This window comes from Cydia pomonella, chromosome 4 (assembly GCF_033807575.1).
Source record: "Cydia pomonella isolate Wapato2018A chromosome 4, ilCydPomo1, whole genome shotgun sequence".
Classification (NCBI taxonomy): domain Eukaryota; kingdom Metazoa; phylum Arthropoda; class Insecta; order Lepidoptera; family Tortricidae; genus Cydia; species Cydia pomonella.
In genome coordinates, this window is record NC_084706.1 from 19950191 (window position 1) to 19967135 (window position 16945).

General features: G+C 39.2%; 1 protein-coding gene across 1 annotated transcript; it reads left to right on the plus strand.

Moving 5' to 3' along the window:
• The first annotated feature begins 6685 nt into the window (after positions 1 to 6685).
• LOC133517239 (juvenile hormone esterase-like) lies at positions 6686 to 13718 on the plus strand. Its single transcript, XM_061850455.1, has 3 exons — positions 6686 to 6892; positions 9106 to 10370; positions 13437 to 13718. The coding sequence occupies exons 1-3, from the start codon at positions 6686 to 6688 to the stop codon at positions 13696 to 13698; spliced, it is 1734 nt and encodes a 577-aa protein (XP_061706439.1). The 3' UTR covers positions 13699 to 13718.
• The last annotated feature ends 3227 nt before the right edge of the window (positions 13719 to 16945 follow it).

Below are 16945 nucleotides of genomic sequence, written 5' to 3' on the forward strand. Positions count from 1 at the left end.
ACATTTCTGAGTGAATAGAATACCTATAGTATAGAAATTTCTTTATTGTTTATCATTTCTGTTACATACAAATATGTCCGCAAAAAAAGGGGTGGGTCCTTAATGTAATATGTCTTTAAGATCTATACATTTATTTTATGTCGTGTAGCCAATTTATAGCTCACAGGCAAGTGTTATAACCTACATTAGTAATGTACTAATGTTATTACACCTTTTTTTTCATTATTTGTTATTAGAATTATTATTTATTATTGTAAGAGAGGTATGGGCATTGTGAATGTCAACTCGCTTGGTATGGTAGGGCACAGCCAGTGGATGTCATTCCAGATCTAGAGCAGAGCCCAACTGGGGAAGTACCTCCACCTTAATAACACTAGACCCTACTCATAGTGTTGTGTTCCTGCCGGTGAGTATGGTTGCCAGAGCTCAACGAGGGGGTTTCTGGTCGGCAACGCGCATATAACTTCTCCCAGGTTTAGGGTCGGCAACGCGCATATAACTCCTCTGGAGTTGCAGGCGTACATAGGCGTACAGAGACTGCTTACCATCAGGCAGGCCGTATGCTTGTTCGCCACCGACGTAGTATTAAAAAAAATAGAATTTTTATTTTAAAACATGTTCCTTTTATTCGCATATTTATTGCGATCTTTTTTGCCGACATAATCTATTTCGCCGATTCTGCACTGAAAAAAATAGATAGCCGAACTGGTTTTGTAACTTTACTAAATAACTAAACTACGGTTATAAGAAAATAAACTTTGCATAAATTTACAAACTTATTTTGTAGTGTATACCCAGTACCTGAACACTGATAGCCAAACACGGTTTTGTAACATATAACACATAGTTCGCAAGTCCCAATTTTTGTGTAAACAGTAACCAAAATTTTGTTACAGTTATGCAAACATTTCTTTCAGTGTGTTGCTGTTCATCATCGGGTTGTATTAACCAGACTTAACATATTGTGGACCAGGGTTCTCTAGTCCTGGGATGCACAAGTTATTAAGAATGAAATGTCTAGCATGTCTCGGTGTAAGTCATGACGTCTAAGATGCCATGGATCTTCATCCAATAAGTCCCATACTCGTAACATTTCTGTGGATATTGAACGAGGAAAACCTCCCGCAGACTTAAGAGCCATGCGGTATTGGCTTTCAAGAGTTAAAAGGAAAGGTTCGTGTTGCTTACTCGAGGGAGTACTTGTATAAGTGCTCGGCCCAGTTCTTGGCCGAGAAAATGACCGAGACGGCGACTCGTCCCCCAATAATTTTACTAGGTCGAGTGCTCACCCCCACACTCCCCGCTCTTTATGCCCTGATCACACGTATCGACAGTGGCGAGAGAGTGCCTCGGCCGAGTGCTCGGTTCGTGTGTACTTTGTGACGAGTACTCGGCCTAGCAAACTGACGAGCGAGTCACTCCATTTCATTTATTAATTGCATTCCATGGTACATACAGATGTTATCTTCAATTAAATTTTCACAACCTCAAGCCTCTTGTTCCTCTCAGCATACCCCGCGCCGACTCACTCGCCACTCAACGGGTATGAACACGACCACACGTTACTTGCCTGTAGTTTTCGGCGAGTGTCGATTTTTTTTCTTTTTTGCTATTCATGTTGACGCACTGATAAATTTTTCGAAAGTGAACTGACTCGTCAGGAAAAGAAAAATGCGTGTAAAACCTGCTCATCCGCCCTGCCACACAGCCTTGATTTGAACTGAACTGAAACTTTGCTGGCTGAAAATAGTTTATATTTCTCCACCATATAAAACAAACGAAATAGAGCAAAAACAATTTTCGTATGAAAGTATTAGATTCGCTGTATTTTTTAACTAATCTAATTACAACCCTAAATATAGGTACAGTCGCCATCAGATATATCGGAGCGGCAGATGTACTCAAAAATTTCTGAACAAGCACTCTAACGTCTTGACAATAGAGGCGTGTTAAGATATTTTTGAGTGCCTTGGCCGCTCCGATATATCTGATGGTGAATATCCAGAGAGGAAAATGAGGACTACGTTTGTATGAAAAGGTGATTTCACGCGGGTCATATTCGTCTTAAAGGTGAATTCGAGCAGCCATCATGAGGAAACAAGTTGAAACTTGTATCAAATTACTTTGCACTCTTGTAAATAAAATACAATTGTCTCATTACTTTTTGAAGAACAAAGATAAATTTTACGATCTGGTGTGGAGAAAAAATCATACTTGCGTCTAAACTATCACTCGGCCGAGAAAGTAAAATCGAAAAGACTTATAAATTTAATCACTGCCTCTCCAACGATAGTTGTACGAATACAGGTTACAAGCTTTCTCACAACAAGGAATCACAAAGCAATAAGCGCAATTGAACATGCAAAAATGGAATTGAATCTGGAAACGGTTCGGATATCTAGAAAAAACCACTGCAATAAAGCCATGGACAAAATACGGGCGCACTAGCGGGCTAAATGAAAAACGGTCAAGCGTAGACTGTACTCTATTATTAAGGTTTTGCAGGTTTTATTTGTTTCTTTAAACTTTATGGCACTAATAAAATTCTCTACCAGTCAACCATAGGGCCATACAGAAACACTAATAGTTTTCAGCGTAATGATTTCAATACCTACCGTGTCTTACGTGAGCGAAGCGAATAACACGCGAACGCGAAGCGGCGCGGGTGAATTCAATCCTTTGATACCTATGGATGTCCTATGTGGGCGATCTCCGAATGCCGTTGGGCCACCGCGCCGCGCCGCGTCGCATTCAGCTCAGCAGCAGCAGTCAGCAATTGATACAACTATGTAAAATAACTAAACACATTTAAAGAATCCCGTTGATGTTTAGATGGTGGCACCTTCATAATATACATATGTATGTAAAATCAACTGTTTTGGTACAATTTGCATTGTTTTCGATAAGTTGACAGCCATTTGATGGCGTCTTTACTCAGGAAGTTGTCTCTTTCAGTTTAGTGGGCTTAAAACTATTGAATTTTACCGTAACATAGCTCTTCTACTAAAGCAAAATTGTCAATATAAAAAAAAGATCTGAAAGGTTCAAGGTTTTTCAAGTATTTGGAATGACTCGGTAGGTTTTACAGATGAAAATAAATACTTAAATACATAGAAAACACCCATGACTCAGGATCTGCGGCACGGCAGTGCACCCGCCAAGATGAGTAAAGCGAAGCGCAAGGGCACTACTACTTTTAATGATTACTTATCTAGTAAAAAAAGAATAAGGCCTAGACAGAATTGAAAATTGCAAAATCTTTTGAGATTTTGCAATTTTTGCTGTATGACATAATTTTCGTATTTTGCATTGTATTATTTTAATTTCAAAATTCTATTATTTTATTTTATTTCATTATATTAATTACCTATTTATTTATTATTTTCATTGAATTTATAATATATTGAATTTTGACACATAAATTTGAAGTTTTGAATTACATAATAATTTAAAAAAATTGAATGTTGATGTTATATCTCTATTTTAGTTTTATTTCAATGTTACCTTAATTTATTTGACTTGGATGTGTTTGTATTTTGTTTGATATGATAAGTTCTATAGTTATCTTTAAATTGAACTTGTAAGTTTTGTGTATATGGACAGTTGTGTCTGAAATAAACGTATTGAATTGAATTGAACTACCTACCTTTTCTCGAAATGCTTCGTCGTTTTTTTGAACATTCATAACTTGGGTTTGGATTATACCATATAAATAAAATTCTTGGGATATGATGTCAATAGTGGACTTATTAAGCACATAAAAATTTGAATTACATAGCTCTCATACTTTGGATTTTATTCATATCTTAAAAACCCCGATTCCGTCACTGATTCACTCACTCACCCACTGTCTAATGATCATCAAAACCCTTAAGGTACTTTCTGAAGTCCGATTAACACAACAAACAAATAGCGCTTGACCCTACTCATAGTGGTTCCTGCCGGTGAGTAAGGTTGCCAACGCTCAAAGTGGGGGGATAATTAGGGTCGGCAACGCGCATGTAACTCCTCTGGAGTTGCAGGCTTACATAGGCTACGGAGCCGCTTACCATCAGATGGGCCGTATGCTTGTTTGCCACCGACGTAGTATAAACAGAATACAATTCACTTGGTATGAGAAATACAAATTACATTGTAATTTGTATTTGACGACCGGTTTGGCCTAGTGGGTAGTGACCCTGCCTACGAAGCTGATGGTCCCGGGTTCAAATCCTGGTAAGGGCATTTATTCGTGTGATGAGCATGGGTATTAGTTCCTGAGTCATGGGTGTTTTCTATGTATTTAAGTATTTATAAATATTTATATATTATATATATCGTTGTCTAAGTACCCTCAACACAAGCCTTATTGAGCTTACCGTGGGACTTAGTTAATTTGTGTAATAATGTCGTATAATATTTATTTATTTATATTTATTTATTGTAAGTAAATAGCTTACACAGTAACATCTTTGCTACTACGAAACCCTAACTCTGTTTCCATTGCACATTGAAGGCGATTCGGTATTATTTTTCAAAGAGCACCGCAATATCGGCTTAATTAAGACGGCGCAAACATTTGCGGAGCTCTCCGCGGCAAATGAAACCGGCAACATCACGCGGTAGCCGGATCGGAACTATACCTTACTATGGAAACAGCCTATTTGAGGGGATGACAAGCAAGTATAATTGAAGAAATATTATTTGCACCGGTTAACGCTCGAAACGGCTTGACTAATCTTTTAATAGGCTAATTAAATTAAATTAACGTTTATTTCAAGCTCGTGTGGGTCATGAAATGTTAGTTTATGTACAATAAAATTTAAAAACTATGTTAGTAACAATAAATATCTTAACTAGAATCACAATAAATCACCGTTACTGGGCTTATGAAGCCCACAACAGTGCATAATGTATAGGTACGGTAACAAAACCATTAACACCCTTTTTTGCTTAAAGCGTACTTGAGCTTAACAATTTGATCCCACTTACTTTTCTACATTCTAGTTTTTGCAAATTTGATTAGGTCTGGAAATAATTCTATTCAAAACTGAGGTACCTATTCATGTCAAAATAAATACGATCTCTGTCGAAAAAAGGTTTCACTGTTTTTATACAGTGTCTATTTTACATATAACCTCTAACTTAAACTAGAAGTAGGTTTTAGTGCTATAAAACAATACTGAAAGATTTTTTAGTTTAGACTTCACTACCAGAGCATAATTATTTTTTGCATTTTTTTCGTAATGTATTTCGTTAATTAAGTTACTTGTGACAGTTGTGACGTCGCGTCATTAATGAGATGTTTTGAGTTAAAACTAACTAGTGATATATTGCTTGCTGAATAGCGGTGGCGTCGAGATAGAATAAGCAAGCGTTTGTCTTTAATACTAGCATAGTTAAGTTCTAAGTTTGATTTTTATTTACTTGATTTCTTAGGGTAAAGAAAAATAGGACCGGATTAGTCCGGTCGACTCTGTTTTCCTGTAAAAAAAAACTTTTTATTTGATAGATTCGATTGGTGACACGGTTATACTATGCAAAGCATTCTGCTAATTTGTGTACCTTATATGTAGAGATGCTCGGAGACTGATTACTAAATGTGGTAGCTGGTGGTTTAGTTTGTGCTGAAGGTATTTGCTCCTGCATATTCTTGTGGGTCTACACCTTTACACGAACTGTGTTACCTTTTTTGTGCACCGTTACCAAGTATAAAAAATAACTACTTGTCGTTACGAGAGTCTGTTCGGAAAGAGAAGAGTCGTGGAATGTATTGAGCCCCATACATTCCATGAGTCTTCTCTTTCCGCGCAGACTCTAACACTGTCTTCCGCTGATAACTAAGCACATCCCATCGATCCCGCTACTTACAACCTTTAATAACATAACAATACAATACGAGTTAAGACACGCGTCGTCGCGAATGACACGATCTACTTATGCTATGCTCAGTACATGTGATCAAGGCCTAACATGTAACAGACACTGGATAACTCATTCAATTGTTTACAGAGAATATAATTTTCAATTCAAACTGATATTCTGGCTAAGGCTTATGCGTCTGTCTTGAAGCCATGTAGCGCACTGTAGGTCATAGAATATCTGCGTTTTTTTGACGCCACCATTAAAACCTCTTATTAGTTATTACCACTCATTAACTCTTGGAAGCATCATCAAATATAATTTATTTTTGTATGCTTATTATGCCAATTTTGACACTCCCAATATGTTAACACGTTACATACCTATATTATCATGTTAAGATTTCTTAATCTAATCTAAATCTGATAGTATTATGATTATTTTACCTATTTATGGATAATTGTATCCAACTGGATAAATTCTAGTTTATAATAAGAATCTGCAAAATAAGTTGTAGAACATTATAAAACCTAAGTATAATTTTAGTTCACAATGACTGTCATGTTGCACCGAGAATCTCTTTGGACGACGATGCGTCATAGTTCATATTTGGAGATTGCATATGTGTATGCTGGGACTTCAGTAAAACCGTACGCCCAAGTTAATCCTGACAGATTTATCCACTACTCATTTGAAATCAGCTAAATTGATATCCATCAAGAATATCAGAGATCAATATTAATATATTATACAACAATAATTATCGTAATTTTTTTATCTTATCATCAAGATAATTGTATCGAATTAAATATATTTAGACTAGTTTTAATTTACCTGCGCCAAAATGAAGTCCTGGATATCCATCATTCTGTGTGTTTTATTTGTAATTGATAGCGACGGAGCTGTAGTGTTTCCTGCAGATGAGAATGTGGCATACCCTGAAGTGCATAGCCCAGTAGGGCACATACGAGGACTGCGCGCTGAAGACGGGAACTACTCCATGTTCATGGGCATCCCGTATGCTCAAGTTGATCCCGATAATCTGTTTGGTGTGAGTACAACTTTAACACGGAAATGTTATTCGAAATGTCGAATACTTTTCTGGGTCCATAAGGAGCAACAACTGTCATTAGCTACCTATAAGTGTAAGTAGGGTTCGTGCCACTTAACTTCAAAGTCAGATAAATCCAACTCCCATATTTTGCGATTTTGGCATTAGGAAAAGGTAATAGTTATATGTAATTTATCCGAATTTGAAGTTAAGCGACTCAATTATTTGCCTGTGTTAGGAGGCACCGCTCCTTCGTGATCATTGAAAACCAATATATACTAAACTATAGTATCCACAAACATTTACTACCTATACTATTTTAAAAACAATATATAACTACTTACAAGCAATAAATTAATTATAAGTAACACAAAAACAACATAAAATAGTGATTTATGTGGTTCTAGTATGAGAAGATCTCGCAACATTAAGTTATAACTTATAGTTCGTTTTGTGTTATGTGTTATAGTTAGGATTGTAGTTAAGGGTCTTGTGTTTTCTTAGTATAATCTGTAGAATATTAAGTTCTCTGATTTGTTATAGTGGCTCCGTCGAGAATCTGATTTTTTTGAAGCACATGACCTTCACTAGCTCCCGCTGTGCACGTAGAATATCAAGTTTCCTGATTTATAAGAGGTCGCTAATCTCGTGTAGTTGCTTCGTCGAGAATCTGAATTATTTGAAGCACATGACCTTCATTAGCTCCCGCTGTGCGCTTAGAATATCAAGTTTCCTGACTGACAAGAGGTCGCTAATCTCGTGTAGTTGCTCCGTCGAGAATCTGAATTAGTTGAAGCACATGACCTTCATTAACTCCCGCTGTGCACTTAGAATATAAAGTTTCCTGACTGATAAGAGGCCGCTAATCTCGTATAGTTGCTCCGTCGAGAATCTGAATTTTTTGAAGTACAGTCAGCTGCAGAGAGTGGTGAAGGTGACCCCCCTGCATACAATCAATGCGTCTCGCTAGTCGTCACCTCTCTCTGCTGCTGACTGTACATAACCCTCACTAGTGCCCGCTGTGCACGTTCAAAGTCAATAAATCGATTCTTGGCTGTACCACCCGAGACAGATATGCAGTACGCCAACAGTCAACAGTGCCAACACAGACTGTACCAAAGATATGTAAATTTCATTTAGAATGTTTCGTGATTTAGAAGGGGTTAAGTTAGCTCTACCTGATATAATATTATTATGCCTTAGCATTCTGACCTGAAATCTAGACCAATTTCCTGACTCTACCGATAACCTGGTCCAGGCGCGGTATCAATTTAGATGCTCGTCAATAATTATTTACTCCAAGATATTTTATTTGGGTCACTTTACCAATACCAATTTAGATGCTCGTCAAGAATTATTTACTCCACGATATTTTATTTGGGTTACTTTTTCTATAATTGGACAGCTCCAGGTTGTGGAATCAGTTAGATTGCAAGAGTGGATCTTAAGATTCATGTCAAGATTTGGCTATGTGGAATTTGTGATGGAAAAACATATATATTTTGTTTTATTGGCGTTTAGTGTCAACAAATTTATTCTTAACCATGTAGAGATTAGAGCCATTCCTGATTCAGCATTGGATTTAGCTTCATTCTATGATGTAACAGTGACGACGATGGCTGTGTCAACTGCATAAGAGAAGATTTTTGCATGTGGGCTCGCAATGTCACAGAGGTCGTTGATGTAAGCCAAGAACAGGGTAGGCCCCTAGACACTTGCCCGTGGCACACTATATTAAGACACAGTCTCGTACTCATTGATAACTTCTCCCAGTTTGACCCGTTGTTTTCTGCCCGAGAGATAAGTTTTAAACAAAGAAAGTGGTGATTAGGGGGAGTCCGTTGCTACACGGGAAACCGGTCGTGGTGGACGGCCGGCTTAAACCTCCACCATCTGAATATGTCGCCTTGAAGAAGTCGTCATGTATGGGTTTAATATAAAAATGATTAATAAAAATAATGTCAAACAAAACAGCAAAAATGTTAACTCCTTTTTTCTCCAGTTTGTGTATAAGCATAGGAATATAGATGCGTGCACAGGTAGCACCGGCATAAACCGGCCTGTAGTTGCTGATATTGCATGCCCACCTTTGTACAATATTCATAATTCTAATAGGACAATATTCATAATTCCTTTCTGTTTAGCTTCCCTTGTTAAAATATACTAACTGGATTTAAAGTAATGAAACCATTAACATTTATTTCATTTTCCAGAATGCGAAACCCTACCCAAACTTTGAAAGCACATTTGATGCATTTGACGATTCGTCAATTTGTCCTCAAGAAGAAGAGTTCAATTACACTATCGTTGGATCCCTCGACTGTCTTCATATCAATGTTTACGTGCCAGACTCTGCCAGCGATGAGAACCGTTTGCCAGTTTTCGTTTGGATATTTGGAGGCAGCTTTTCCATAGGCTTTCCCGGCAAATTCGTGTACGGACCCAGTTTTTTAGTTAGACATGATATCATTCTTGTTACTATAAACTATCGATTGGGGCCGTACGGTTTCATGTGCTTGGATATTCCTGAAGTACCTGGCAATCAAGGACTGAAAGATCAAGTGATGGCGTTAAAATGGATCAGAGATAATATTGCAGCGTTCGGTGGAGACAATACTAGGATAACAATTGGAGGAAATAGTGCAGGCGGAATGTCTGTAGATTTCCATTTGTACTACGGCCAGGATGAAAACCTATTCCACAAAATGATTCCGCAAAGCGGCGTGATCTTGGTTGGGAACACAGTCGGCCATCCAGATCCTAACGCGCCGTTTGAATTAGCAAAGCATCTTAACCATAATTCAAGTGACGTCAAAGACGCATTATATTTCCTGGCTACAGTAGATCCACATCAACTAATTGCAGCAACTCGTGAATTAGAAATATCAAGTTTTATGCCTTGCCTAGAAAATGAATTTGAGAATGTTCAAAGATTTATAACAGAATATCCGGTGAACACCAATGTGCCGAAAGTAAAAGACATTGAAGTTTTAATTGGGTTAAACAACGATGAAATGTTTAGTGGCATTGCCCAATTGCCTGATTTCTTATTCGAGATTTCGGATTTTGTACAATTTTTTATAAACATGAACTTTGATTTTGAAGATGAAGATGATCTTTATGCCCCAATGCATGAGCTTTTAACTCACTTTTATTTCGGTGACGAGGATATATCAGTAGAATCAAAACAACAGGTCATGGATTTGGCGTCTGATTTTTACTTCAATCACCCAATTTTAAGAACTGTTAAGAAATATTTGGAAAATGGAGTGCAAACCATGTATTTGTATATGTTTTCTTATTCGGGTGGCAGAAATTTTTCTAAACATAGATTAAACCTGACAGGAGGTGGAGCAACTCACGCAGATGAACTTGGGTACCTGTTTGACATTTCTTACATGGATAAACCCCTAGATCCTGAGGACCAACTGATAGTTGATCGCATGACAGAATTGTGGGCAAACTTTGTCAAATATGGGTACGTAAAATATTTTCCATTTGATAGGTAAATTATAATTATGTTAAAAAATGCGGTATATTATACAATCCGCCAATCTTTACCCTAGTAACGACCCCTTCGAGTTTGGGCTCATTTAGATTGTCATCACGAGTGCTGATGGTCAGATATCAGAACCCGAGGGTGGATAATGGAACTCTCCAATGGTTATTAATTGTTAAATATGTAATCAATTTATATTTTCTTGTTATTATGGCACATCCTTAGGAGCCATTATTGACCCGGGTTCCTTAATTTTATCATCTCATATTTTTAAATTCATCATCTAATTGATAATAATTAATTTTAGTCCACAAATAATAAATTTTTTGTGGACTAAAAGGTAAAAAAATGCGTAATGCCTAGAATTTGTAAGAAGTACCTAAATATTTGACAATAAAGTACAGTTGGATGAGTCAAGTAGGCTGGTGGTTGTGAATACCAAAAATGTTGGCACTGTAACATTATAGAATATGTAACAGCGGAAATAAATCGCCCAATAAAATATAAACATTATTTATTACTTATTCCTTTCGATGAGAAGAAAAACATTTTTTTTTAGTTCTATTTAGTTTCTCATAACATAACATGAGGAAGTAAGATAATTCATTTAAGAAATATATTAAACATTTTATATTTGCAATGATTTGTAAAAAGCACTTTCAATTGTTTTTAATGTTATTCAATAACTAAGGGGACAGCCTGCGTGCCAATAATATATACACAATACCCGCATGCGTGGGCAACATGATCGTACATACTTATTTTTGGTGCGGTCACGTCTGAAAATATCGATACGAAAAAAATGCCAAAAATATGTATACACGACTTTATTGTCCATAAGGTAGTGTATACATATTTTTTGCACATTTTTCGTACCGATATATTCAGACGTGACTGTTTTTGTCCGTGTCGATATTTAATACCTTGTCTGTACTATATATACAAACTAAACATACTCTTCACATATTAATTGGTAAATCGGAATTTTAAATCAGAATATGCAGCTGTTTTTAGGGTTCCATGTGTTTATTTTTCGGTCAGTCTAATCTTCTTCTTCCTCGCGTTGTCCCGGCATTTTGCCACGGCTCATGGGAGCCTGTGACAACTAATCCCAAGAGTTGGCGTAGCCACTAGTTTTTACGAAAGCGACTGCCACCTGACCTTCCAACCCAGAGGGTAAACTAGGCGTTGTTGGGATTAGTCCGGTTTCCACATGATGTTTTCCTGCACCGAAACGCGACTGATAAAAATCAAATGATATTTCGTGCATAAATAAAAACAAAATCTATAAGTATGCCCTAGAGATATTCAGTATTATAAACGACAAAAAATATGCTGTGGGTCTATTACTCGACATGAGTAAGGCTTACGATAGAGTCCGTTACGAAATCCTTTTAGATAAACTATATAACATAGGTGTTAGAGGTATTGCGCTGGACTGGTTTAAGTCTTATTTGAGTGATCGCTCCCAATATGTAGAAATAGAGCATAGAGACTTTGATAGAGCAATAATACAGCACATTAGATCTGATAGAGTCCCCATAAAGGGCTCTATCCCTCAAGGTAGCGTCTTAGGCTGTATTCTATTTATTATTTACATAAATGATCTTCCCGACATACTTGATGAGCATAGCACGCTTTTTGCAGATGACATTTCTATACTATTGCCATGCGCTACTACTTTAGAAGCTCAGAATAAATTACAGTCAACCTTAAATACAATTACTAATTGGTTGCAATCCCACAACCTACAGCTTAACATAAATAAAACTAAAATTATCCAATTTAAACCACATCAAAAATCATCATTGCCAATAGACTTTAAATATAATAATTCAAAATTAGATAACGTGAGCTCTGCCACACTATTAGGAATAGAGTTAGACTCAAATATGAGCTGGAAAGACCATATTCTAAAATTGTCAAAAAAATTATCGTCTTTTATATACGCCCTTCAGCATCTAAAGCGAGTTACAGACCTACAGACATCCCTTGCGGCATATTACGCATATGCGTATTCGCGAATATCATATGGCCTGGTCCTTTGGGGAAATAGCTGCGATATTGAAAAAATATTTATTCTGCAAAAAAAGTGCATCAGAATTCTAGTAAACATTGATCAAATGGAGTCGTGTAAACCTTATTTTATTAAACATGAAATACTGACCGTTGCGTCTATGTACATATTCGAATCATGTAAATTCGTTAGGAAACATTTAAACTTATATTCATTCAAAGATACAACTCAAATCAAAAGAAATAATCGCAACATAAATCAACTAAAAGTACCTTTTTCAAAATTAAAACTTGTCACAAGTAGCCCACATTATATGACTATGAAAACCTATAACCACCTCCCAAACTCTATCAAAGATCTGGACAATGTAGGTCAATTTAAAAAACACCTGCTGCTTTTAATTAATGGATGTTTTTATAATCTTAATTAATATTTTGATAAAGTCAGTAAATGAACATATTACCGTGCTTCGTTTATGTAAGGAAATAATGTTATAATACAATCAAATGATCATGCGTGAATGTATGTGTAATATTATTTTAATGATGTGCGAAATAATTGTAATTTAATTACCTACTGTAGCCCTCTTATATTGCTGTGCCCTTACAGGGTGTCACATGTATACCTATATGTTCCATTCCATCCATGCTTGTAATGTGATATGCAATAAACTATTCTATTCTATTCTATTCTATTCTATTCAAAAATAAAAAATAAAATAAATAAAAAATCCTTTATTATTCCAATTCGGAAACTACACCGAATTTCATACATAAGCTCCGAAAAACTCAGTGGTATGAGCCGGGGTTTGAACACACGACCTCCGGATTGCAAGTCGCACGCTCTTACCTCGAGGCCACCAGCGCTGTCAGTTAGTCTCTCAACAATTTTAAAACTCAGTATCTTTTTTCTATTGCGGCAAACACATCAAGCTGTGGGCAGAAACTAGTAATATTATGGTTGCGAAAGCAACTCTGTCTGGTCTAGCGGATGCTAGTAATTCAATATTTTCTTACATTACGTCCCAGGAACCCTACTCCGGAACCAACCGAGCTGATCCCAGTCGTCTGGCAGCCAGTGACCCCAGACAAATGGCACTATCTGGAACTGGACACAGAGATACGAGTCGCTACCAGACCCTACCACGCTCGCATGGCCTTCCTCGACCTCTTCTACAGGACGAACGAAATCTATCAGAAAGGCTACAGGACGGAACCTTCGTCGGGAAGCAACCTTGTTTTAGATTTAAGTTTACCATTAATGTTCTTGGTGTACTATTTTCTGCAATAAACTTAATTTTTGAAAAAGAACTTTGTTACGGACAGCATGGACCCCTACCGAGACGAATGCTCGGACGGTACAGACCCGGGCCGGAAAGAATTACCTAACGCGTAAAACTAGATAAAATAGCTATAGGGTGCCTAGCTATAGGATAGAAATAAGTTGACACAAGCACACTTTGTATGATTGACTTATCGGTCGATTGACTAGAAACAGGATAAAATTGTAGTCGCTATGAAAATAGCGTTTTGTGTCAGCTTGTTACGTGACGTCATCACCGCGGGTGAGCGGCCGGTGCGATCACTGCGGAAGCCGGAAGCGTACTGAGCGGCGCGGACTTCGGTGCGCGGTATTTATATGTTCGGGCCGAGGCGACCCAATTTCACCTGATTTCTCCCAAGTTAGGCTTTCCCCAGGGATCGTAGTGACCTGTATAGATAGAAAATAGGGTTAGCTATCCGTAGACACAAGCATTGTAAGCATTGGGCCTAGAATTATCGAGATATTAAGACTTAAAGTTATTTTTGTATGGAGTTGAACTATCGATAGAGATAATTCTTATATTTATGAATATTTTCAGCTGAAACTAGTATAATAGGGTAGATCTTCGTAAATGCTTTCTAAAAAGGTACGGTTCATCACTGAAAACCTCAGGGTTCCCGAGATAAACCCGAAAAGGTGGTTAAATACGGGGAAAGTTCTACGCCCAATGCGAGAAAGAGATAGCACAAGAAAGAGAAGTCCACGTAACGAGGCCGTTCTCGAATTATCTGGAGTTACTTTCGAGACCTCGTATTCGCCCTATATAAGCAGGCGAGATACGGCCTGCGGACAGTGAGTTAGTGAGTGAGTTAGTACAGTCAGTTCAGTTCAGTTCAAGCGATCGGAAAACAAAAAGGAAAAGTGAGGAAAAAGTGAAAGTGCCCTAAAGTTGTGATCAGTATTAGTGGTAATAGTGGTTTTAGTGCTAGTTACGTGGACCGCTTAGTTATTTTACCTTAGTAAGTACTAGAATAACGTTATAGTGAAAGTGCCTATAGTGTTAGTGTTTAGTGCTTAAGTTTGGTGCCTAAGGTCTAGACTAAGTGTGTGCTAGTGCTAAATAAATAGGAATCTAATTAAGTGGTGTTTGTTTGACGCTCCAACTACGTCCCACCGTGGGAGGAATTGGATTTCCGAACCAGCAGGCTCCGTAAATAAATATTAAACTGAGTTATCGCTGAGAGCTGACTCCAGGGTGTCCTCTGGCGGTTACAGTTTTGGTCCTTCGAGCCGGATCCTGAAATTCAGTGGGACCTAGTAACTTTCAGTGAGTACAGTGAGTGTCTAATTAGATTCTTATTGGACTAATACTGAACAGTAGAAACTGTGTTGTGTGAATATTGTGTGTGACTGACGAACCGTGCAGTGAACTGTGTTGTGAAGTGTTAATAATGTCGGGAAGTAACTCGAAAATGGGAGTTACAACAAGATCGCAGTCGGACCGCACCAGGAACGAGCGGGAACGTACGACCTCCACGGATACCACGGGTCGCGTATCAGAGGTCGCGGAGCGGGCAACGGACACGTCGGGAGGGTCTAGCCAGCGCACCGGGAGGCCGTTAACGACGGCTACCGGAAGGGAGTCGACGGCTAGCCCTCCATCTAGGGGGGAACACCGCGAGGACGTCGAGGGCACCGGGTCAAAGGCCATCGACGAGGAAGCAGAGGCGGGTTCCAAATCTTCGCCGCCGGTACTAGGGAAGGCTTAAGGCCGAGGTACCACTGACAAAGGCCGTGAAGATAACTGTCCACAAGGGGCCTCCGCGTTCACCGTCTGTGATCGAGCGGTTTAATCAACGGCGGATTGAGCGACGCCGCGCCGAGCGCGAACAATTGAGCGCGCAGTCAAGGAGAATGTCGCCCATTTCCGAGGGGGAGAGTAGGGCGGCGGAGGAGAGGCAAGAACCTCCGCGCACCACACCCCTACCTCCGGCATCCTCGCCTAAGAAAAACGCACGGAATGAAGAGTCGTCGGTCAAATCTGCATCATCAAGGGGTTCACACATCAGCAGTCTATGTTCAAGCAAAATAAAAGAGCTTCAATATATAAAAGAAAAAAAGAAACTGGAACTGAAGCTCAGGGAGCTCGCTCTGGAACGCGAGATGCTTGACATAGAATATAAGCACCGTCTTAACGTCGTGCTTAACGAATATGGGTCACTTTCGGACACCTCCGTGGCATCATCACGCGGGAGTAGCCCCAAGCGACGAGTACGAGCCGAACCCGAGACCCGAGTCAGCGAGTGGCTTAATGACATTGGAGAGATCGTCGAGACGCCGCATCGCCCCCACGACGACCCGCCTCGCGTTCGCGTAGAGACGCTACCCGTGCCGACACGGGCCGAGCGCGCCCGATCGCCGCCGCGCGGGCCGCGAACTGAGTACCGATCGCCGCCGCGCCAGCCACGGAAAGGGGATAGATCGCCGCCGCGCAGACCGCGCAATGAATATCGGGCGCCGTCACCGGTAGAGCCGCCGCGACGATCACAATACGAGTACCGTGCGCCGTCGCCCTTAGAGCCAGAAATGGGGCCGTCGCGACCACGCAACGAGTACATGGAGTCACGAACTGAACCACAAAGGGATTACTTCGCGTCAACGCCGTTTACTCCTCATACCAAACTAAGGTCGTCGGTAGAGCCGCCGCCGAGTGACGCGGCTACTGCATTTAATAGGCTCGCCGACCAATTAAGGGACGCCGTACGCACAACGCCGCCAAAACAATGCTACGAGCTGCCACCTTTCTCGGGCAACCCGAACGAGTGGTTATTATTTTATAATGCCTACAGCGAGTCAACTCGACGCTACAATTTTAGTGCATTCGAAAACATGGCAAGGCTTCGAAATTGTTTACGTGGGGATGCACGCCAATGCGTGCAACATCTATTATCAACGTCGACACAGCCAGATTTAATAATGAAATTGTTGAAAAAGAACTTTGGAAGGATTGACCTTTTAGTCGATAAAGCGCTAGAAGAGCTTAAACGTCTGCCGCCTGTGGGTCCTAGTGCCATAGATTTAAATAACTTTGCTACAAAAGTCGTCAATATAGTAAGCACCTTGTGTGAACTGGATAGTAAAAATTACAGTAACAATCCTTTGTTGGTAAGAGAAATAACCGATCGTCTGAGTCCCCACTTACGAAGCAGATGGTGTGCATATGCCCGAGAAAATATAAATAATGGTAAATGTGAGCTTATGCTCATGGCGGATT